The 23,025-nt window shown below is 42.5% G+C and overlaps 3 protein-coding genes across 5 annotated transcripts; 2 read left to right on the forward strand and 1 right to left on the reverse strand.

Moving 5' to 3' along the window:
• Nucleotides 1-7: 7 nt before the first annotated feature.
• Nucleotides 8-4,487, reverse strand: LOC124327061 (microcephalin-like). 2 transcript variants are annotated; one of them, XM_046785911.1, is made up of 9 exons: nt 4,406-4,487; nt 2,440-2,890; nt 2,228-2,371; nt 1,876-2,168; nt 1,608-1,816; nt 1,422-1,541; nt 764-1,354; nt 539-701; nt 8-452 (listed from the first exon to the last, which is right to left on the reverse strand). In XM_046785911.1, exons 2-9 carry the CDS (start codon nt 2,474-2,476, stop codon nt 105-107), a joined length of 1,905 nt encoding a protein of 634 aa, XP_046641867.1. In that variant the 5' UTR covers nt 2,477-2,890; nt 4,406-4,487; the 3' UTR covers nt 8-104. The 2 variants fall into 2 exon arrangements, with proteins under 2 accessions (XP_046641867.1, XP_046641868.1); XM_046785912.1 differs by having other exon boundaries at nt 2,228-2,890.
• On the forward strand, nt 2,934-7,152 carry LOC124327088 (putative FERM domain-containing protein FRMD8P1). The gene is made up of 10 exons (XM_046785963.1): nt 2,934-3,802; nt 3,870-4,218; nt 4,292-4,456; nt 4,524-4,848; nt 4,936-5,145; nt 5,219-5,351; nt 5,434-5,601; nt 5,676-5,799; nt 6,021-6,122; nt 6,346-7,152. Exons 1-10 carry the CDS (start codon nt 3,722-3,724, stop codon nt 6,387-6,389), a joined length of 1,701 nt encoding a protein of 566 aa, XP_046641919.1. The 5' UTR covers nt 2,934-3,721; the 3' UTR covers nt 6,390-7,152.
• Nucleotides 7,153-13,347: 6,195 nt separating this feature from the next.
• Nucleotides 13,348-21,339, forward strand: LOC124327155 (cyclin-dependent kinase-like 4). Of its 2 annotated transcripts, XM_046786080.1 has the most exons (10): nt 13,348-13,437; nt 13,572-13,813; nt 15,255-15,447; nt 15,531-15,652; nt 15,909-16,072; nt 16,140-16,247; nt 16,324-16,413; nt 16,688-16,830; nt 17,563-17,706; nt 19,419-21,339. In XM_046786080.1, exons 2-10 carry the CDS (start codon nt 13,611-13,613, stop codon nt 19,659-19,661), a joined length of 1,410 nt encoding a protein of 469 aa, XP_046642036.1. In that variant the 5' UTR covers nt 13,348-13,437; nt 13,572-13,610; the 3' UTR covers nt 19,662-21,339. The 2 variants fall into 2 exon arrangements, with proteins under 2 accessions (XP_046642036.1, XP_046642037.1); XM_046786081.1 differs by having other exon boundaries at nt 13,360-13,813; nt 19,428-21,339.
• Nucleotides 21,340-23,025: the final 1,686 nt, after the last annotated feature.

Raw genomic sequence — 23,025 nt, forward strand, 5'->3', positions numbered from 1 at the left:
CGACAGATCAACTCGAATTTTCGTTATATTTGCATATATCTAGCTTTCTGAAAAGGGTTCGAAAACAGCACAAAGTAAAATCATTCGTCACAGATTACAAGAATTTACATGGATGCACCCATAAAATATTTAGTCAGGGGTAAGGTCACACCTTCTTCGATACAGTCTAATATCCACTTGCCAGTTACGCAGGGTACGTTGGCCCCCGGCTTCAACTGGCCGACGACGATGGAGGCCTTCTTCGAAACAGTCGTCAAGTTTCCACCAACGCATTTGATCATATCGCAGAGATCTCGGGATGGAACCACAGACTTTGAGCTGACGAAAATGGCCTCGTATTCCCAGAAGAGAAAATTCTTCTTTTGACGGTGAAGTGAGGCGGCGGCAGAAAATCTGGCCACTGGATAGTCGTCTTCGTTCAGAAATTTTCCCTTCGCCATGGAATCAGTTAACTAATAATAGAAAAATATATCATTAACAATGGATAAATGTTCCAGAACCAAATGTGTTCGATAATAGACCAGATAAAAGCGCGTACCCATTTTAGTGATACGATTTTTAGACCACGTGCAATCCCGTGCATAACATTCAGTGTCCTGCGTGAATCTCCGCAAACCACATGGCTGGTGGAATCGTCTACTGCTCCACCTAACTTGAATCTCTTCATTTGTTCGATGGCTTCCTCCACCATTTTCTTTGATCTGTTAAATTAAAAAATATCAATTAAGTTTAAGTTTTGACATAAATAAAACTAGTCTCTTACTCTGAGGGTACACTGGTGCAAACCAGTGTAGAGATCGTAAGTTTTTTATCATTCTGTTTTTTCGGAGATGGAAGTTTGAAATCAGCTAAGCTATCGCGGCGTAGAGGTGATTCATTTGGATGGCTCAGTCCAACGTTCACAATATTAGGGATATTTTGACTTCTAAGATGTTGAGTACCGACTTGTGAGAAACACGGATGATCTTTACGTGCTTTGGGGCTTTCGTCGGGAGTTAAAGCCACCACGGGATCTTGTGGAAGAAGCAACTTTTTGGGCCGGAAGAGCTTCCTACGAGGAAGATTTTCTCCGATGTCGTCCTCGGTGGTTTCTTTTCTCTTTTTGGCGACGGAAGACAAAACGGAGCACGACTTACGTTTACTTTTTGTTTGTTCGGTATTGATCGGACCCAAGGGGGAACGAGAAGTCGCGAGAATCGCTTCATCAGAAGGCGTTATCCAAGAACTAACTTCTTCCTTTTTACTGACATCACTCATACTAGGAGTCGTGGCGGTTGACGCCGAGGTCAGACGGACATTAGCCAGTATTTTGCTGACGGAAGAAGGCGTTGGATCCGAAGGAGAAAAATAATTCCTTTGAACATAAAAAAACTTAAGGTTAATTTTGTTAAAAGAGTTAAACACAAAATGTGATCACATACTTGCTAATAAATTTCAGCATTAATGGAGTGTCAAAAAAGGTGTCGAAATCATCTTCTTCTTTCTCATTCAGTTTAAAAACATCTTCATAGGATTTTCCAGAGGCCAGATCTTGATGAATTCTACAAATTTAAATAATAGAAATTTAGATTTAAGCAATTAATTAAACTGTTTGATTGTGGTTTTACCTTTCTTGACAGGCAGGAGAACTCTCTATCAATCTATCAATTATAGATTTCTTTTCAGTGATGGGTGTATAAGGAAAATAAGGTTCCTCCTTTTTTGAACCAGAAATAGCCAAACTTTGCCTCATTTTTTGTTTGTTTCGCCTGTCGATTCTCCTTTCTGCCATTTGTAGTTCTTCTTCGAGATCTTTAGGTTGCATTGATTTTACTTTCTGTGTGAGAAAAAGTTTAGAGAAACCAAGCCTTAAAAAGAAAGAAACAGTATTCATACCCTCCATTTGAAGAATTCTGAGTCATAATCCTGGGAATTTATTGCTGCATAGTCTTGAGTTGGAACCATTTCACCTTTATCTTTACACGCAACAACCCATAAATAAGACACAATGGGGATTCCTAGAGTTCTTGCTTTATCATAGATTGGTTTTGAGCCATCTTTAAATATCACGTGAGTAACTTTCTTTGAAAAGTGTAGTACAACTGTAGCACCCAGCCTTTCCATTTCTTTAGCAACACTTTTTGATCGATTGTCTGAACCTGTTCTGACATCAACAAAAACTACAACTCCTGGAGGGAAAAAATGAATTTAATGTTAATTTTCAGAACAAGAAAACTTATCAACTCACCTGACATCATCGTCTTCCAGCATTCTGGAAAGAATTCAGGCTCTTTCAGATGAGACAATGAAATGTTTGTCTCCATTTCCTGTGCTTCTCTATCTCTGAATACACAGACGCCACATAAATCACAGGGCGTCCTTGCTGATAAAACTACTTGATTGAATGAGCATTAAAATTTCGTCATGTGCAGCAGTCAATGGCTATCAAAAGAATATCACTTCTACTTGACGAATTCCGATGCAGGATGCAGCGCATACGTTAGATTTTCAAACAACAACTTTCCTTTCCCTTCCTTCTAGTTTTCTAGTTTCTACTAAAGTACTGATTGTTATTTTACCACGCTGTTGCCAGACTGTTGCCTTTGAGACGCAACAAATATAAATTCCGTAAAAGACCGTATGAGGCGCTGAGGTCCGGGCGGGGAATAATGGAAAAATCCAAATGATATTCCCCGATATTCCCCTGCAAAAGTGGGAATTCCAGCATTCGAATTCCATTACTTTCCACCACAAGTCACGATTTTTTATTTTCTAGATTAAAAACAGGTTTCAAAACAATCAAAGCAGGTCGGTCCTCAAGCTGGGAAACTCGCGCAAGCAGCAAAGGATCCGATTGATAACGGTCGCCAACTGCAACTTTCGAATTTTACTTTCTCTTGTGTCCCAGTATCTAGAAAAGGAAATAATATTTTCTAGATACGGATTTATTTAAATACTAATGCTAATGCGTCGTGGTCCATATCGTCTCCCGCAAAACAGAAAAAGTGGCTAAAGGATGAGGTTAGGAAAGTAAGAAATTAAGAATGACCAAACTTTTGCAAAGACGATCGTCTCGAGAGAGTATAGTCATAGGATAGTCACGAGTGGTAAAATGAATATGGAAATTCTCTCATTAAAGCTTTGTTTTTTGAAGAGCAATAGAAAATTGTCAATGCACCCAACGAGGTAAGCCATACAAAACACGGAAATGGTGAGTACAACAAGCTGAAGAGTGAAGAACATCAAGTGTTTGTTTATTTGATTTATTAAATTAATTTAAATATTAAATTTAAATAATAGCTTCATTCAAGGTGGAAGGAATGCGTTGCACTATTACACTTAGCAAACCACATTTGATATTTTGGACTCAAATGAAAACGGAAGTGAATAAAGTGCCCCTGTTCCTGTGCTTTCACTAAACTCAATGTAATTAATAAAGATTTTTTTAAATTCTAAAAATCTATCAGAGTAATGTGATTCTGTGTTTTTGTTTGTCCTCATCTTGTTTGAATTTCAAAAATGTGTGCATTTATTGAGCTTTTAAGTCGACTCATAGATGGCGGTGAATTCCATTGCCCCACTAAAAGTCAATATCGGTTTTGACAGTTTTGGCTCTTGCCTGTCAAATCTAGTTCGATGAATCCGTTTTTCAATGCATTTAAAAATCAACGTTACCTTTAGATATCTTCGATGAGTTTCGTGCATGTAACGAAACTTTCGTTCTTAGTCCACCTCGTCTATCATGGACAATCGAGGTTTAGTTGGTAATCACACAAAACTACATAACTCTTCAACCGACTTTGATTCTGTACACTCTAACGACGTAAGATATAATCTATAAATTTATTTAGATCAGTACTTTTGAATTACGTATTTGTAACACTTTGAAGGTGATCAAATTGATGGCCATCAGTGGATACAATATAAATGAAACTGCATCAGGCTCTGAAAGTCCGAAAGAGTGTTATGGAGATTCACAGCACCACAGTTTTGTTAAAGTCATTCCTGTGGAGTACACAAAGCAAAAGTTCCCAAGCAGTGCTTACAACACCCAGAATATTTCAAGCCAAGAAGACATAAGGAACTATCCTATTTTGTTGAATGAGAAAGATCAGTCAGAAATGTCTAGTATTGCCTCTGTATCAACTCTATCAAGTCATGTCATGAATCGTGCAATGTCTGCAACTGGTGCGGCTATGTCAGATAAACTCTCTCCTCCCCGGATTCCTAACGGTCAATGTAAGTGAAACCAACTTGGTGTCTAAATTGATAACAATCACTGTATTTTCACTTTGTTTTTGTTTTTCTACAGTGTGTGTTTTCCTGAGCAATGGAACCTGTGTCTGTGTTGATGTTGAACATGGCGTCAACACCAACTCTGCAACAATTTTGAAAACATTGATAGAGACTGAAGAATTAAGGTTACCTCCATTCGCCATGAATGTATTTGCTTTGTGGATGATATCACCAGAATTAGGTAAAGAAAAAGGATTTTTAACACCTTTACGGTTTTCTTCTAACGTTCGCCTACTTGTGACCTGTAGAAGTGCAGCTGAAACCCCATCACAAACCCATCAAGATTTACGCCGAATGGGCGCAGCTAGTCAAGAAATTTACCAAATACGACGGAAGTTCCACGTTACCTGAGCCCACTCTGCATTTAAGGCGGAACGCGTTCTACCACAGAAGTGATGAAATGCGACTACGAGACTCTGGGATAATTGAATTGCTCTACTGCGAGGCTAAACACCATGTTCTAGTCGGGCGTTATCCTTGTGACCTCCCCGAAACCTTTCTCCTTGGTAGCCTTGTGGCCAGAATCAATTTGGGCAATTTTATTCCCCAACAACACACACCAATGTTCTTCAGGTACAACTAATAAAAGAACTAAGCTGTACATTTTCATTCCTCTCTAATAAGACCCTAAACATAAACGGCTTTTGTTGCCACTAATAGGAGCCGATTGCGAGATTACCTTCCATCCTACGCGTGTGTCAAGTCAACCCCATGGTCTCTAGTTTGGCCGCTGTCCAAATTGCAGCGACCAGACAAAACTGCACCTGAATCTTTGATAGTCGAGCAGCTCAAAAAACTTCCTAACAACATTCCCAGTCAGAGATTGATGCTGAATTATTTGAAACGCTGTTGGGCAAGACCCTATTACGGGTAAGCACAATTTATTATTCTCATTATAACTCTTTCCTTTACATTTTGCTTGCTGATATTACAAAAAAATCAGGGCTGCGTTTTTCTGCGGTCAAATCGAAGAACGGCGCACCTCTCGAATGTCGTCATGGTTCACCTCGGGTGACCTCGAAATCCAGGTGGCCGTCAGCTCGGTGGGAGTGTATTTGATTGAACCGCACGAAGGGGTATAAAACATTTTGAACATCACGGCATGTTACAGCCTAAACTTTACACCTTTATTTTTTGTTTTCTTTTTATCTTGGACAGACTGTCCTACTCGGTTTAAAGTATGGCGAATTCATTTGGGATTGCGCATTGCCGTATCGCCTGGACGATCCAGATTGCTTTCCCTGCATTTTTCTCCAGTTTGCCTCTCCGCCGTCCAGCCCTCGCGATGGCAATGACACTTGCGTTATTCAGATATTTTCGAAGCAGGTCAGAAAAATCTATTTGCGCTGAACAAGTCGTGCGGTATGGAAACAATGTTCTATTTGCGTCCTTTTCCACAGGCCGTCATGGTGAACGCTTTGATAGCCTACTACACCAACAGGCAGAGGAGGAATTCGACCGCGGCTGCCAACGCTTCCAGCGACGAAATTGATGGAGGTATCCATGGAGAACAGGATCTAGACGGTGAGTCACCTAACGAGATTGATCGACTATACCAACTTAAACCGCTCTATCTATCTTTGACTCCATCTCATCTCAGAGATGAAGATTTCCCAACTAGTACACTTTTATGTCGGAGACTCTCAAATGATTTTTCTTTTCCTTATCTTTTCTGATCCTTTTTTTTATTTTTGGCTGCGTGGGCGTTTGGTTCTCTCCCTCGTTCCTTGTGATTGCGCTGGCAGATGTTATGGCCCCGCTAACCAACCCGGCGCAAACCGGGTTACTCGACTCGTGTCTGACCAACAAGCTTCATCGGCTCTCGTTGGCAACTTTTGATGACGAAGGTAATTACGTTACTTACTTGGTTACTTGCCACTATATAGCCTCTCTCACTCCTGTGAGATGTTTTAGAAGTTTTCTCTTTCGTGTCGGCCTCTTTTTGGGGGAGGGGGGGGGGGAGTTCCCGGCTTTGAAGGGAAAAACAAGAAAGGAAGGTTGTTTTGTTTCCTTATGTAATAACTCTGATTTTCTTTTTTATTCCTACTCTTATCACGGAATACTAAATAGGACGCTGCCTTATATCGACGGGGTCCTTGGCGGTAATCAGGTAATCTGTCAACAGCTCTCGTTTCATCGACAGTGATGGTGGCCCGAGCATTTTGATGTTCAATTTTTATTTGGCTCGATTCTCCACTCGTTATTCTCCCCCACCCAGTTATAATCCCATCACACATGGAAGAAAAAACCCAACACATTTTGAACGTCGATAAGCCTGGATTTTCCCCTATTGGTTTATTCGGTTCTGATCTCTTTTCAGTAAACACACACACACACACAGACGTATATAGATATTTTCCAAAGAAGAACAAGAATAATATGTACAGCACGATGCATTGAAACTCCCCACTATTCCGTCTCGTCACACTAAAGAATTGGAAATATTCCCGTTTTTTTAATTTAATCGATTCATTTGATTTTGAAAGTCCGTTTTATGATTTCTCTGTCGACCCGCGCTGTTAAAGGATGTCCTGTAAACTTTGAATATTTTCAATTAGATGTGCTATGGTATGCATTATTATTATTAATATTATTATTACCCAATATAATTCTATTTATGACGTGTGTGACCAACATCACCAGGAACGTATTGATCTCAACTACATATGATGAAACAGTAAAAACCCTCCCCTGCCCCAATTTTAACACAGGGATACTAAGACAAGGATAAGAAGAAACAAAAGTTCTAAAGGAAAACAAAAAAAGCAAATTGAAAAGGGATGGATGACATTCATTTTTTGTAGATGATATGACACTTAGTCTGTGCTTATTCATTTTTCCTTATCATGGTCATAAATACACGACACTTCAACAAAATAAAAGACCGCCGATCCCTGCTGAGACTGCGGTGTGGTGGTGCAACTGATTTTCTGTTGATTTGTGTTGATTTTCTCTTGTTGCCGTTGACATTTTGGCACGTCACCATGACTACCCCGAAAACTGTATTGTATTCTCATAACTTATTCTCCCATCTCTCTTGTGTGGCTGCTGCAAAGTGCATTATCGATGAAATGTGTGTGTGTGTCTGTCGTCAGCGACACGAGCGCATCGTGTGACCTTTTGGCGATTTCACCTCGACGAGCGAGAAGACGACGACGACGTCAAAAGAGCCGAGAAGAAGAAGAATAAGAAGAAAAAGATTTTTCCTTTTTTGGCTGGCGTTCAATCATTCACTCTCATCCCTTCCCCCCCCCATGTTGTGAATGTGATTGGACGCGGGCACGTTCGCCGCCCAGCCGTCGATATGGCTATATTGGAAGTGAGAGGCCAGCATCAGGGTCAGTCATTCGTTTTCACCGGGATTCCGAAAGCCTCTAGCTAGCTCCACTGATGGACGAAAAAAGCGACGTGTGCAACGTCGGCGATTCTGCCCTGGGTTGAAACTTACACGAGATCCTAGCGTTTTCTTTTTTCCTCAGCTGTCGTGGTCTCTGCCGGTCGCTTTCGGTCGAGAGCCGAAGGCGAACATTGAACGAATTACGATGCGATTCGATTATTTTTCCCGACACACACACACACATAAGACGGCGGGCGAGCACTAAGATGCCATCGAGCTGGCGGATTTCTTCTTTCAACGATCGAAGGAAGACGAGTCGCAGGATCAAAAGACTCGTTGACGTTCCCTTTCGTTTTTGTTTTCTTTGATTCCTTCATCCTGCTCCATAAGATGATGTGAAGGCGACTGGTGGCGCGCGGTCGGGCAAAAGTATTTTTCCATCCCAAAAGGAAAATCACGACCGTCTTCCCTTTTTTTATTTTCTTCTTCTTTTGGCTTCTGATTGCGATTGTCTGCTCTTTTGCTCAGCCGGATGGAAAGAGAAAGGGGCTTTGATTGTGCAGCAGTAGTAGTACTACTGTACCATCAGTGGCATAATTGATGTCGTCGACCGCCAAAAAACATCTCGCAGTCATCACTCCGCCATTTATACCACGAAAAAAAGTGAAATTCTTTGGTCGTTGGCCTCGTGAATATTTGAAAATAAAACACGCCATCATCAGACTCTTTGATGGTTATTGAACACAAGTTTTGTACACGTGTCTGTCTATAAATACAGCACCTCGGTGAGCCTGTATTATTATTACGGTAGATTTTTAGATTAGACTCTGGCGATGTTGTTGAATTCAAGGATTGCGCTGCGGGATTCCAAATCTTGTGGCAATCTCGGGAGATGTTTCCATAGCGACCGGAACTACAACAATACACACATACGCATTATGTATAGGGCTGCGCTGCGCTTACTGGCTCGTGTAATCTTCGTTTCTTTTATTATATCGAAGCGCAAAAAAAGAAAATTGGATCACAACATTTTAGCGGCGAATGGCGGCGAACGACAAAGCTGATTTATGCATTTGATGACGTGTATCAATCTCGACAGGGAGGGGAATCGAATCAAATATATAATATATACCAGCACATCAGCCCAGATGATAGATCTCCGTCGTTCAATCACATCATATTCTTCTGATTTCATTCTTTTAAAATAAAAGGTTAATTTCTTTTTATCGGTTATTGATGAACTGTTTTCACTTTGAAACAAATAAAATAAAGAAATTGAGTGCGATGACGACCGGGGGGTTCTATACTGCTATGATGTCGGGATTTCTACATTGTCGGTTTGATAGTGCGGGAATAGATGCGCTGGGCCGGGAGGCAGGAGCAGCCGAGGATTGGTGATGTGGAAGTGGCAGGGCCGCAAGGGACTGATGATGTGCAGCCTGTGGGCTTCTCTCTCAGGATCAGTGCAGTTGTTGCAGCCTACTCTCTTCCTTTTTACATGTATGTCATGCCAACTGTCACAGAGTGTGTCGTTATATTGCGACATGTATACAGCCCCAGATCTATACACTGTGAAAGCGGAAGGAAATGAACAAAAAGAAAAAGAAGAAACTAAATCGATCGTGACGTATAGCGACAGACGAGAGAGATAGAGACGACGCTGCTGCTGCTGCCTGTCCAGCATTTTCCAGTCGTGACGAATGGAATAAGATCGTGAGATCGTGAAGGTTATACGACTGGTGGCGAGGAAAATCCGGTCATCCGGGAAGCCTAGCAAATCACGACGAACGAAATTGTTGAATGATTTGATGGAAAACTGATGAATATATGGAAATGGCATCATCAATAATAATAAAAAAAGAAGATTATTCCGGAGTTGAAAAATGTTCTTCGTGGGGCTGATTGACTCTCGATTGGATACCGCACCATTTCATATTTGATCAAAGGAAATCTTATTATTATTATTATTATTACAAAACGGGGCGTCATTCATGTAAAGGAATTTTTGATGCTCGTTCTTGTGAATGGCATATTCGATTGGTTATAACCTCGTCTATAAATGTGTCCGGATCTATATAGGCTGGATCATAGGCGGTCTACTCTAGCAGATGGACCGGCGCTTCCGCCTTGTGTATTATGTATCCTTTTTGCTTTCCTGCTGTTCATGTGTATCATGTCGTTCAATCTGCGCGTTTTCATGTTCTCCGAGGCGGTTGGACGAGAGAGCTAGAGAACATGGAGCTGCCGGACAGACACGCTTCCTCCATTTATTAAATGGAGTTGTTTTCCCGGGTCCAATCTCTCCGCCCACGTTACACGAATAAGCCCGGCAGCAAAAGTCTATAATATAGATCCATAAAATATTTATATTTGTGTTTTCTGACCATCAAAAAAGTAAACAAACATCTTTAAAAGAAGTTTTGCTCATATATATGTGTGTGCGAAATAATTCTTCTTGGCCAACAGTTTGAACGGGAAGTGTAACATCCTGCGGTGTGGCGAGAAGAAGAAATGCGGCAGCGATTTCTGGTTTTTTTTTGTTTTCCACCGGAAGCCGGAAGGAAGAGAAGATGAGAACGATGATGGAAAAGGGATTCGAGACAAACAAAAAAAAATAAAAGTCTTGTCGGGCGGGAGGGCATATAAAGCAAAAGAATAATAAGAGAGAAAATAAAAAAAAGGAAAAAGAATCACGAAACAAGACGGAGTGTACTCTGCTGGCAAGAAGAGAGGAAGCAATTCAATTGGAAACGGGGAGTGAAGACTGGATATATAGAAGACGAAGAAAATGAAAGTATATAGAGAAGAAGAAGAAGGAGTACAGTACTATAGTTTTTTCTCTCCCATTCTACAGACACGCGAGTTCTATGTGGAAGCAGCTCCTGGCGTTTATAAGGAGAAAAATAAAAATAAAAAAAGGGACAAGAAAGAAGAATATAAAAGTTGGATAACAAAAAAAGAGAAATAATGTACAGAGAGAGAAACGGGTATATGGGACGACGTGTGGGACGACGCCAGTCCGATGAAATGTTCGCCTCCCCCCACGAAAAGTTCGTGCGTTGGATATGTAATGAATGAAGAAGGAACGAGCCCCGGAAGATAAAAGAATCATATATTAAATCCGTCTGGGTTCTTTTTGAAAAAAAGAAAAAGGTTAAAAGTATATATAAAATATAACTTCGATACTCACAGGCACGCCCTTCTACAGTATAACATCCAATATCTAAAACATATCGCAATAACGTAACAATATATAGTACAACGTCCGGGGTAAAGAAGAAAAAAAATTGGGGGGAGGAATGAATCATTCGCATATGACTCAGACCCGAAAACTCTATAACGGACGATCCATCAAATAAAAAAAAACAAAAGGCCGTGGGGTTCTATGGTCTATAGAAAAAAAAGCCAAAGAATCGATGATTGTGGAGCGAGAGGAGGGGATGACGTCATAATTACACGAACGTGTTCTATTGGCTGATGATCTATGGGATGCTTCAGTTATTCCAGACTGATTCCCACCATATACATACATATCCCAATGGCAAACGGATAAATAATGAGATATGGCCTAGTACACATTTCTATATCCAATTCTTTTGTATCCGAAAGAGGGAGGGATTTCTGACGACACGAAACCTCAGTATGGGGTGATGAGCTCTAGCTCTAGCAGTAGTATTTCTCATTAGAAATGCCAAGGGCGAAATGGTGGGGGTTTTTGTTTCTTTGGTCGTGACTCACGAGACTTTGCTTGTCAGTCGCATGACGGAATACTGCTGCCCAGCAATGGCTCCCGCACTATACAGTATGTGTAATGCATATGGAAAACGTGACTTGATGGCGTATGATGTTGGTATCAATTCTAATTCCGGATTTTTCCCGAAACCAAACGAAAGAAAATATTAATAATGGAAATGTGATAATACGCGATCGTGTTGGATATCAGAAGAAAACAAAAACTGCGGATATTTCTGCACGAAATCGCCATTTTCCTCCTTTTTTTCATTTAAGAAAATGGACTATATTAACCTCGTCCCATATTTTATTATATAAGTTCACGTATTGGGCCGCTTGACATTGACTGTGCTGATCTGACGTCATTTATGCGGCCGACGATAATAACATAGTACGTAGCCGTTATGGCGGCAGATAACCATCACATGCCGTGTCGTTCAGTCATTTCAGTGTTGCGTATAGATCTATATAGCGGACGGCTACGCCTTTTCGACAATACCGCAATGTTCCGTAACCTGAAATTTCGTGTCACAAATAGCCTACAAGAGCTAGAACGCTCTTGCGTAACGCATATTACGTTTTTGGCCAAACTTAATTCACGTTACGTAATGTAATCATTCTGAAGGATCAAACTATATCTCTGATATCGACTTTTATATTATTGCTTGCTGCTGGCGACCAAAATCCCAAAGATTTATACCGTCGAGTTATGTTAGATATAGATTTATAGCTGTCGGCTATATAATAGATGATGACGATGCTCCGCAGATTGGCAGGGCTGTAAATGTATCAGAAAAATGGCGTTGCCACCCAGCCTCATATCTTCTATAATACCAGTCGATTGGCATCAATCCCGCCTACCCACATATCTTTCATTTTCATTCTCGCTCATCGTTTCTCTTTATCATCTTCTTTTCTACAGATACCAAACCAAATTGGCTTTATTATGACGATCGATGGTTTGCCGCTTTTTTATCTTTGAATGGAATATCTTCTTGCAGCTATTTGCCTCTTCTTCTTTCAGACTTGATTCTTCTATTACGACTTAAACAGTTTATGCAAAGAAGAAAAAGTCGCACAGACATGGAAAGAACCACGACCGCATTGCCCCACGATTATTTTACAGCTCTGCATTTCATAAAGGCACGTATATACATGTCCGACTATATAGCTATAGTTCTACCAGTATAGCCCTTATATGATTCTCTCCATATTTGCTGGCTTGGCTCATTATTCTAATTGCACACGGCTGTGTCTATTAACAATTCATCAAGTTTGGGACCGACGACCGACATCCATCGTGACTGCTGGGTCCTGCTCCTCACAGCACACAGGACGATCGACTGGCGGCCATATACATGTCGCCCGCGATGGCTTTTAATAACTTTCTGGAGAGAGATAGAAATAAACAACCACGAGTATTTGAGCTATATACTATAGCTATAGGGCGAATCTATATCGGATTCCATTTTTATCGTCTGGCGTATCATTTATAGCTGCTAGACTATCTAGTCTATATATACCTTGTGTAATAGAATAAAAGCACGTGGAACATGTAGTATAGTATATACGGTGCATGGATATATCCATCAAGAGAGTTTCTTTGCCTGTCTGGTTCATTGCCGGATGGATCCAATGTATCATTGTCCCCCCCTTATATATCGTGATGTTCTCTGTCTATTCCCCTATGTGTGTGTAGTATAGAAGAATAAAAAGGAGAAAAAGTGAACACACACATAACAACACGAGTGATGGGGCTGTTGTCTGTATAGAGAATAAGGGAGAGCTAGTAGGGGGAGGGATGTCGCATTGTTAATTGAACCCGTGTCTGTTGATGATCAAAAAAACCTGCCACCAACCCGCATTTGGTATTATATGGTAGACCATCATCAGCACCACCAGCGGGCATTCTCTCTCTTTTATACATGAGGGTGAATATATATAAGAAAACGGTTGCCCGTTGTTGTGGCTGTTCAGAGTTGCTGCGGGTATATTCACGTAGATAGTCTCTGGATGTAGATTACAAGGTATTGAGCCGTGGCGGTGAGCACATCGACTCGTTTTTTCTTCTTCTTCTTAGTTTCCCACCGTTGGTAATAGCGCCCACAGAGAGCATTTACCCTGCATTAACGTCTGTTGGAATCATTGGCTGGCCGTGTTGTTGCTTCTTGGAATGTCCCGGCGGCCAATTTCGTGCATTTAATTGGATTCCAATTGCGGACGACAGGATTTTCCACCACCAGCCATCCCCCGGCGAGCCATATTGATGGGCCCTTTAACCGTTTGCGAAATTGACGTTCCATTCCACTTGTCGCTTGCTGCCACATCGCGTCACGAAATCGCCCGAGTGAATCATCGCAAACGCTTCTCGCCGCCCGTCGACAAGACGGGCATCATGGAGCGCTGGTTGGCCGAATCACGACTCTGGATGGCTGCCCCCAATCGGATTTTTGTCCTCAGCAATTCAAGGTATGTACAGTCTAAATTCTACTTCGAATATATAGTAAATTCATTCGAAATTACCATGTCACAAAAATCGCGGGGATTTTTCAAATTTGAGACATGGCGCCAAGTTTGAAAATTGAAACTTTTGAAGGGGATAAAAAAAAGGGAAAAATCTTTCGTGTCTCCGTGTCATTGTGTACGTACACCAACTGTCAACTTGCACACACAAATAGAGCCTCTATATACGGACTACCTAGGGTGGTGGTAGGTATGTATTGTCGTCGTCCCCACGTAAGATATGTTGTGCATCGGCGGGTCAAGTGGGTGGTTTGTCTGCTAGAGTAGTAGTATGCCATCCGCCACGACTGATGCCGCCGCTCCCTGACAACAACAACAACAACAAAGGGAAGGAGGGGAAAGGAGGACGAGAAGATTCTTTTCGATACATATAGAAACCCCTGAATACGTGGAGAGAGAGAGAGAGACTTTCGGTACCCGCCGTGTTGTTAAGGTTTTATGGGATAACACACCCTGATAGTTTGCCTCCCCTCTTTATTCTTTTGCTTCATCCAACTTTTTCATTTTCGGAACGGCGCAGGAGTTTCCGTTCAATAAGGACGTCCTAACACGTGAAACTCGACGGAGGAAAAGAAAAAAGCCTGGCCGGTTGTCCAGGAAGGGAGGAGGGGGGATAGACAGGGGAGGGGGGTAGGTGGGGAGTTATCATAGTCTGCACGCACAAAAGCGGGAGGGTGAGCTTATATTATGGATAGGTGTACGGTAGTAGTGGACGTTGCCATGGGCAACCGAATCAAACAGAAGAAAATGTGGTAACCAGGCCGGGGCCCAGCAGCAGCAGCAGCTAGTCTTAGGGATACTTGTCCAGGGCAAGAAGTGTGCAGCCAAGGAGTCAGAGCAAAGATGGAAGCAACCTTATTTCATATCCTACAAGGAGCCACCACTACCATCACTCACGAACGGTGAAACCCACAACACGCACTTTACCCCCCACCAACGGTCTAGCCCTTAGCTGCTGCTCGGCATCGGCAGTCGAGTCATTTTCATTTCATCAGCAGCGGCCAAAAGGGCGGCTGTTTGTCCATCGGCCAGAGCTTAGACAATCGCCGTGATAATAATATGGACGGACCAGCAGCAACTGCAGTTCCCATCCAGTGTGTGTGATGGTGTCTCGTCTTTGATTGTTTGGTGCTGGTTTCCTTGTTTGTTATTGTTACAAGTCGACAGACAGAATAGATTTCGAATAGATATTCTCCCCCCCAGTGGAGTGATTGCCAATTCAGGGGGGTACAGCTCCTCCTTGTCTGCGCCAGCCAGTGATTTATATCCCGGCCCTGAACATTCCTCTCCTAGTAGACAGAAAAGATAAAGAAAAAGAAATCAAAAAGAGGAAAAAAAGAATTGAATTTGTGGGCGGTGTGAAACGTGCCGTTTCCCCGATGTTCAGGTCTCGGGCTCCTTCGTCGCACTTTATGGAGCGCTACGAGAAGATCTGCCGGATGGGCGAGGGCTCCTACGGTGTCGTCTACAAGTGCCGTAACCGCGAGACGGGTCAAATTGTGGCCATCAAGAAATTCGTCGAGTCGGAGGAGGACCCACTTATCAAGAAGATCGCCCTCAGAGAGATCCGCATGCTCAAGGTATCGTTAGGCAATCGACAGTCCACCACTTTTATATCAACCAACTTGATAATATTTTGTTTTGTGTTTGAAACTGATTGCAGCAATTGAAGCACCCGAATCTCGTCAACTTGATCGAAGTCTTCCGCAGGAAGAAGAAACTTCATCTGGTCTTTGAATATTGCGACCTCACCGTCCTCAACGAGCTGGAAAAACATCCCAGAGGGTAACATAGTCTAGATAACAAATAATCAATAATCTTATCTATAGGTTGATATGGTTTGAAATACATGAGCGCTCAATGGAATATTATAAAATGCTGTTGACGCGCTAGTTTCAATAATTCCCGTTTGATAGTTTCCGTTTGCTTTCGAGCTTGATGCCGGAGGCAAACAGACATCAGCGATGGATAGATCATAGATGTGGGAAGTAAATATGGTAGTATCTAACATGGAGAATAATCTCCTGTTTGATGATTGCAGAGTGCCGGAAGTGTTGACGAAGCGGATCATCTGGCAAACGTTACAAGCAGTGGGATACTGCCACGCCCACAATTGCATCCACCGAGACGTCAAGCCGGAAAACATCCTCCTCACCAAAGAAGGCGTGGTGAAACTCTGCGATTTCGGATTCGCTCGACTCCTCAGTAAAATGAAATCAAATTCAACATATTCATTTCTTTTTTTAAAAATGAATTTGATTTTATTCCAAAGATCCCGGAGAGAATTACACCGACTATGTGGCGACTCGGTGGTACAGAGCGCCGGAATTGTTGGTCGGCGACACTCAATACGGGCCCGGTGTCGACGTCTGGGCCATCGGTAAATATTTTACACATTTAAATTTAAAAGTAATTAAGAAGCAACAAAGCCTAATGGATAATAATAATGATGACAGGTTGCGTCTTTGCCGAGTTGGTCCGCGGAGAAGCGCTGTGGCCGGGCAAGTCGGATGTCGACCAACTTTTTCTCATCCGCAAAACTTTAGGTATTGTCTAGAATATACTAGACACTATGCTTGGCTCACTATCCCCTCAGGCAGCGTGTATACCCAGTATAATACGCGAAATGGTCGACCTTGTAATATATTCTAATAGTTGGCTAACGTCTCTACGTTACATAATAATGAGCTCCGAAATTTCCTGACGAGGATTTCCGAGTTTCTTCCGGATGGAAAATGATCCTGCGAATTAATTATTAGAGTTATAGCCGCCCCTCAGGCTATATATGCGCTTCATTTCTTCTCTGGTATAATTCACCAGGTGACCTAATCCCAAGACACATGAAAGTCTTTAAGAATAATGAATTCTTCGCCGGACTGTCCATTCCGGAGCCGGACGTCAGGGAGTCGATCGAATCCAAAATGCCTCGCGATTTCTCCATCGACGGAATGGATTTCTTGAAAGTGAGTCCTAAATTTTCATTTTCATTAAATATATAGTTTGACCTTTTTAGATTCCCTTTTTCCTTATATTCCGGCTTATATTATATCCCTGCGTACAAAGTCGAAAGAAAAGAAAGTAATATGCAGATGAAGTCTCACGAACCAATTAGGAATCGACTGCATTATTCCTGTGTGATGCTCCCGTATTCTATTGCGGATGCGCTTCATTTGATATGCTATTTACCAGTTGATCCGGCTCTACGCACACGCAGGATAGACTTTTGTGTATAGTTTATTATTCAATTATCTTTTGGTGCTGCGAGGGCTAAATAAGTAGGAAATAAGAAAGCCATCTCGTCTCTATCTACGTGTATTATTTGTCTTTGTAATCATTCATCCGACTCAGCGAAAAGTCTAAACGAGGAGAAAAGACATTCTCAGAGAGAGTCAGAGAGAGAGCTGCAGAGCTTCACTCCCGATCGATAGCGACCTTATGAATATATACAAGGCTGGCCTCCCCAGCAGCAGCAGCTTCCCGTTTAAAAAAAAATGGAGAAAAAGCTAAACTGTAATTTAGTGAAGATTGAATAACAACAGCGTCTATATATTTTTGCCAGCTCTGAATAGAAGGAATAGACGTTTTCCTTACAGCTTGGGATATTAAATTATTAATGAAACGATATTGCTCCATTGGGGAATCTCATCTATATAAATATGGCCACGACGTTTCTTTTGTTGCGCAATTCCTAATAGAAATGCCTGGACCGGGACCCGTCGAAGCGCTACACCTGCGACCAGCTCCTGCGTCATCCCTACTTTGCCAACTTCAATTTCCGACTGCCAGAATCCGAATTGGAGGAGTACGAGCGGCTCAGGAGATTGAGATCCCGTTCACGGGTAAGCACAACCAAATGGGCACTGTACTATAGCCCACCAATCTATCTATAGCGTACTATATAGTAGTACATACACATCAATCCGAATATTTTATCGATCAGCTGTGTTGACGAGAGTATAGGATCATTGACCCTGGACGGCGGCGGCCACATGATTTGTCCAGTTCTCTTTTATTGTTTTGAAGAGCGCAACATATTGTCTCCGTGCGATGACGTATAAGTGGCGCAATACAGCACACAGCCGTCGGCGGTATTATTAGAACTTTCGACCCGTTTCGCCATCTGCAATTTTCCATGAAGAAAAGAAATGTAGTATAACGTCACGTCACATCATATCCGCGCACAGCCGATATGATGTATGCAAACGATCACGCCACCTCGGTGTAGTAGCGAACTTCCGTTTCCTCTCCGAACTCATTCACGCTATCCTTTTTTTTCTTTTTTTATCCCGCGCTGCTGCTACTGCTGCTGCTTTATCGGCGAATTGCAGCTAGCTATATTCCTTTGTGTGTACTCTGGTACACTCACGCAAGTACATAGTAGACTTTCCAATTTCGACAGGAATAAACAGGCAATCAAATATTAGGCCTGCGTGCGCTGTGCTCTCCGTGTACAGTCAGCCGGCACCAACCATCATTTATTCGTTGGCATAGTTTAGATTTCGACTCGACTGACTATATATACGTATGACTATAAGGAAATATATAAAAGGAGCAATTCCGGCTTGGGTAAACACAAATGCAGCAGCCCCCATCACACACATATAAACAATATCGTCAAAAAATAAAAGAAAAAGGTCTGGCATAATAATAATCACCGGCTGGAAACGACGGCAGCATACACATCACGTTTTGTTTGTTTGAATCTCACACAGATTTGTATTTTAGTTTTTTCTCCCATCAACATCAGAAAAAAAACTCTTCTTCTCTGTATACAAACACGACTAATATGTTGAGCTGGAGAGATGTGTCTTGTGTATCTATATGCTAATGCTTAGAGACTTATATTATGTATATACTATATAGCCAGGGCAATCTAAAGACAATAATGAAGTAGTAGATGGATACATAAGACTTTGGGCTGTGTGCTGGCATAGAGAGTGAGAGAGAGAGCCGGAGGGAGAGATGTGGAGGCTTATATTCGTGAGTAGCGGGAGAGAGCCCATCCGGCGTGATATATTCCCTGGTTCTCGACTCGGCGGAACGGAATGAGACGAGCACAAAAGCCTAGCAGAAAATAACAGCACAGACCCGGTCTATATAGTCTACGTAGTGTACACAGATGGGCGTGTGGGTATAATTAAGAGTTATACAGTTGAACGATGATATTGGACTCGACAGGCCGTGTATAATAATAATAAGAGACTCACGCAGGAGCCAAAGCATCACAAAAGTTGGGAGCCACTGCAGTCCTCCTCCTCTGTTGTGTCTAGAGGCTTATAGAGAGAAACAAGGAAGAAACACGCTGAAATAAAATGAAAATAAGAATAAGAAATAAAAAGAGAACTGGCGGCTGTTTGTATTCGGTGAATCTGAAATAAATTCTATTCCCGGTAGATATTAAACAGCCAAGCGTTTGCTTGTTATAGGTTGTCATGGCGACGGAAACGTGTTGAACAGGCAGTTGAAAGTTCACTTTACCGGCTCCGAGTCTCTTTCTCTGTATAGAAGAAAATGGAATTGATGTGTTATTCGTTCATGTGATTTTGGTAAGAATTTGCAGTACGCTGGTGGTGGCGGTCACATGCTGCCGCAGTTGCCCGGACCCGGGGCCGGAATCGGAGTGGCCAGCAGCCTCAACTACGTCGGCGGCGGCGGCGGAGGAGGAGGAGGTTATTCGACGAGCAACACGAGCAATAACAGCTCCAACAATTTCATCGGTAATAGTCCACCGTCAATGCAAATCAGCCAAGCGCCGAGAATGGTCCGACGTTACGATCATTTGCCGTCCATCTGAGGAGCGGGTCAAGGGGTCAGTCCGGCAGCAGCGGAGCAGGACAAGAAGAAGAAGAAGCAGCGCCAGCAACACGGAATTATCGTCTCACCAACGACAACAACAACAACAGCACAGCAACAACAACCTGACTCTTGCGGGGTCATGACGCGCAGCAGGCGGGCGACAGCGGCCGAGATCAGCAAGACGGGCAATAGTTTCACCCCAGCAGCCAACGCCCATCATCATAATAAGGCGAATCAAGTTGGATATCAGCAGCATCATCATTATCACAAGAGTACTCCTCTCCCTCCTGCGTCGTCCCAGCAGCAGCAGCAGTCGAGTTACACGACGACGACGACGAGGCTACTGGAATCGCGTCATCATCATTCGCTAACGGTCCCAATCATAAAAGCGGCGGGAGTCAGACGCTTATTGGTCGGAGCGGTGGCGCCCAGCACGTCAGTCCATCAACGCCACCGTTACGGCCAGAAATAATCGTAAAGAAAAATATAACAAGAAGAAGAAGAAGAAAAAACCCATCACATAACCTCAGGCCATTACCAAATTGATAGCGCAAGGCGCGTCGCGACGCCACCGCCGCCCAATTCTTCTGCCGGAATTTCGATTGGATTTTTAACGTACACAAAAGCACTAGGTCGTTTCAATTGAGTTGCCCTCCAGCTGTTCACTACCTATATACAGTTCATTGTGTTCCGTATTATTTTTCTGTCAATGTTATTCAATTCCAACTAAAAAAAGGGGGAAATTCGCTGCAATTGTTTTTTGGGGTTATTTCGTCAAATTGGGAGGAAATTTGAAAAGAAACAAAGGTGCTCAACACTGGGTAGCTATTTGGAAATTGCCGTTGCGTGATGATTGTTGGTACAATGATAACAGCTCCATACCTTGATACAGAGCGCCATTGTACTGTCGAATATTGTCTGTGTGTTGTTTCTCTCTCTACTGCGCGAACCAGAAGAAAAATAATAAACCCTGGAGGCCCCCCATCTTCTTTTGTCCGTATTTTATAACCAGGATAATTTCCTTTTAACTCGTCGTGTACTGTGTTGTTGTTTTTTTTCTTTTCTTTGTGTTTGTTTATCACCACCAAACATCGAACGGCATTTAACTTTTCCTTCATCATATCGTCCGGGGTAGAAAAAAGAAGGATAGAGCCCCGGCCCTCGTCGTTGTTGTTGTCGGTCTCATCCGCCAATCGTTGGGAAACGCCTTTTGATGCTCTCTTTTTCTTTTCTTTTCTCTTATACATGTACACACACACACACGCTCTCTGTGTCTATAATCCCCCCCTCTTCTCTTTTTCTCTTTCTTCTTGTTTGTGACGCGATACGGATCGTGTACACGATCGGAATCGTAATACGCCAGTCTCCCCTTCGTCTTTTTCCCTTTTTAGTTTTCTTTTAGATGTTCTTCTTCTTCTGTACTTACGTCAGTTTGATTTTTTGATACCGAAAGTGTTTCTTCTCTTATATACATCCTTTGGCGTTGTGTGTGTGTGTGTGTGTGTGTCTAAGCGTAATATTATTCATATTATTATTATAAACCATCTCGATCCTCTATCCCCGACAAATGTTTGACCTTATTATTCCCTTTTCCTCTCCTTGTGACTAACCCTCGATACTATATTCTAACGACAACATGAAAATCTTTGTGAAACAAATTATACTTGTGAAACTGACTCGATATCCAAAAGTCTTATTGCGTCATTTGATCTTTTTACTGATGGCTATAAGGACGCTGATCGGCTGATTGGCTCCGAGCCGAATAAATCAAAATGAATTCAGGTCATCATCATTCGAGAGAGACTGATGGAGATCAATTTGGCACGCAGGTATATAATTACGGCGATGGCAGCGAATGATTAAAAGCTTCCGGGGGGGGGGGGAAAGCCTTTTCTATTTAATCGCATTTGATCGAAATATAATCTCATCAAAATTTATAAAGCATGCCATTCTTAGGATCAGCGCAGGATAGTTGGCTGAAAGGATATTCAGGTTCAATCAGTCCCGATGACTTTATCTTTTATTGACTGACAAAAGGCATATTACATCACATCCATCAGTCTAGACAACTGAAAAAGGCCCATCCAATATTAACTGCGTTTTGAATAGACTTGCTGTTAATATTCATTTAGACTAAATTCAGACTTTGAAGAGGTTTTGATTTAATGAAAACAAGCAGACGGACGACGATTGAAAGATTCAAAAAACCTGTTTATTCCTTAACTCCCAGAGACGCCTGGAGCAGAAAGTGTGCGCAGCTTAATAATCTGTAATTGAGACGTCTAAAGAAAATGAAATAAAATAAAAATAAAATAAAAAAGGCCTGTGTGTGTATATTAATGGGACGCTTGAGTTGCTGCCAGTCCAATTGAGTTGTGATATATATATATTTACGGGGAGCCGGGCTTCTTCAATAGACACTCGTCTGCTATGAGCTCCTTGGTTCGTCTATATGAAGGGGAGAGAACAGATCCCTTATATTCTCTCCGCTCCACTTCTGTGGCCCCTTATTTCTCTCTCTCTTATATATATAGAAGAGAGAATATAACAGCCGGCCCAGCCAAGAACTGTATATGTACCTCCCTTTCAGTTCTATATATCTTCTATTTTCTGCGCTTGCTTTCGGCCGGAGGAGACGGGCCCCGGCCGCCGCTTAGCGCTGCTTGACTGGAGCCTGTGAGAGAGCCAGCGGATGCGTCACAAGACCCTAGTAGGAGCAGAGACACACACACTATATGAGAATAAAAGGAAGGAAGGAAGGAATCGGCGACACACGACACACACACAAGCAAAAAGGACCCAGAGGATATATTGATTAGTAGACGATGGAATAGTATAGTGTGCGGAGGAGGCCAACAGCACAAGCGAATTTCTATCTATACCAAATAGAGAGATGCTGCTAAATGTGTTCTTCTTTGCTGTGTATAGTTAAATATGTACAAGGAGGGCAGGATAGTAGGATATAGTGATAGGGCCGGGGCTTATATGAGTCGAGAGTAGATGCTGCTCCTGCTTTCTACCTACTTCCCTTCTTAACATGTATAGTGCACTGCATATATTGGCGTATTTAAACAGTTTGCTCCAAGTAATAGCCAGGAGGAGGCCCAGACGGCTGCTCCTAATAAATGCTGAGACTCCCCTCCGGGCTGCTGCTATGGCCCCAACTTGAGATGTAAATAAATCAGCAAGCAAAGACTGTGCACACAGCACACACACACATAGTCGCCGACGAATTGAACGGATTAATCTATCTGGAATTAGCTCCTGAAGGAGCTGAAGGAGCACCCGGCAGCTCCTTGCGAAAGTAAGTCGTCGAATCACAAGGATGGAGGGAGCGGGGTGGGACAAACGGCCAGAATGAG

The sequence above is a fragment of the Daphnia pulicaria genome, chromosome 2, assembly GCF_021234035.1.
Source record: "Daphnia pulicaria isolate SC F1-1A chromosome 2, SC_F0-13Bv2, whole genome shotgun sequence".
In the NCBI taxonomy this organism is placed as follows: domain Eukaryota; kingdom Metazoa; phylum Arthropoda; class Branchiopoda; order Diplostraca; family Daphniidae; genus Daphnia; species Daphnia pulicaria.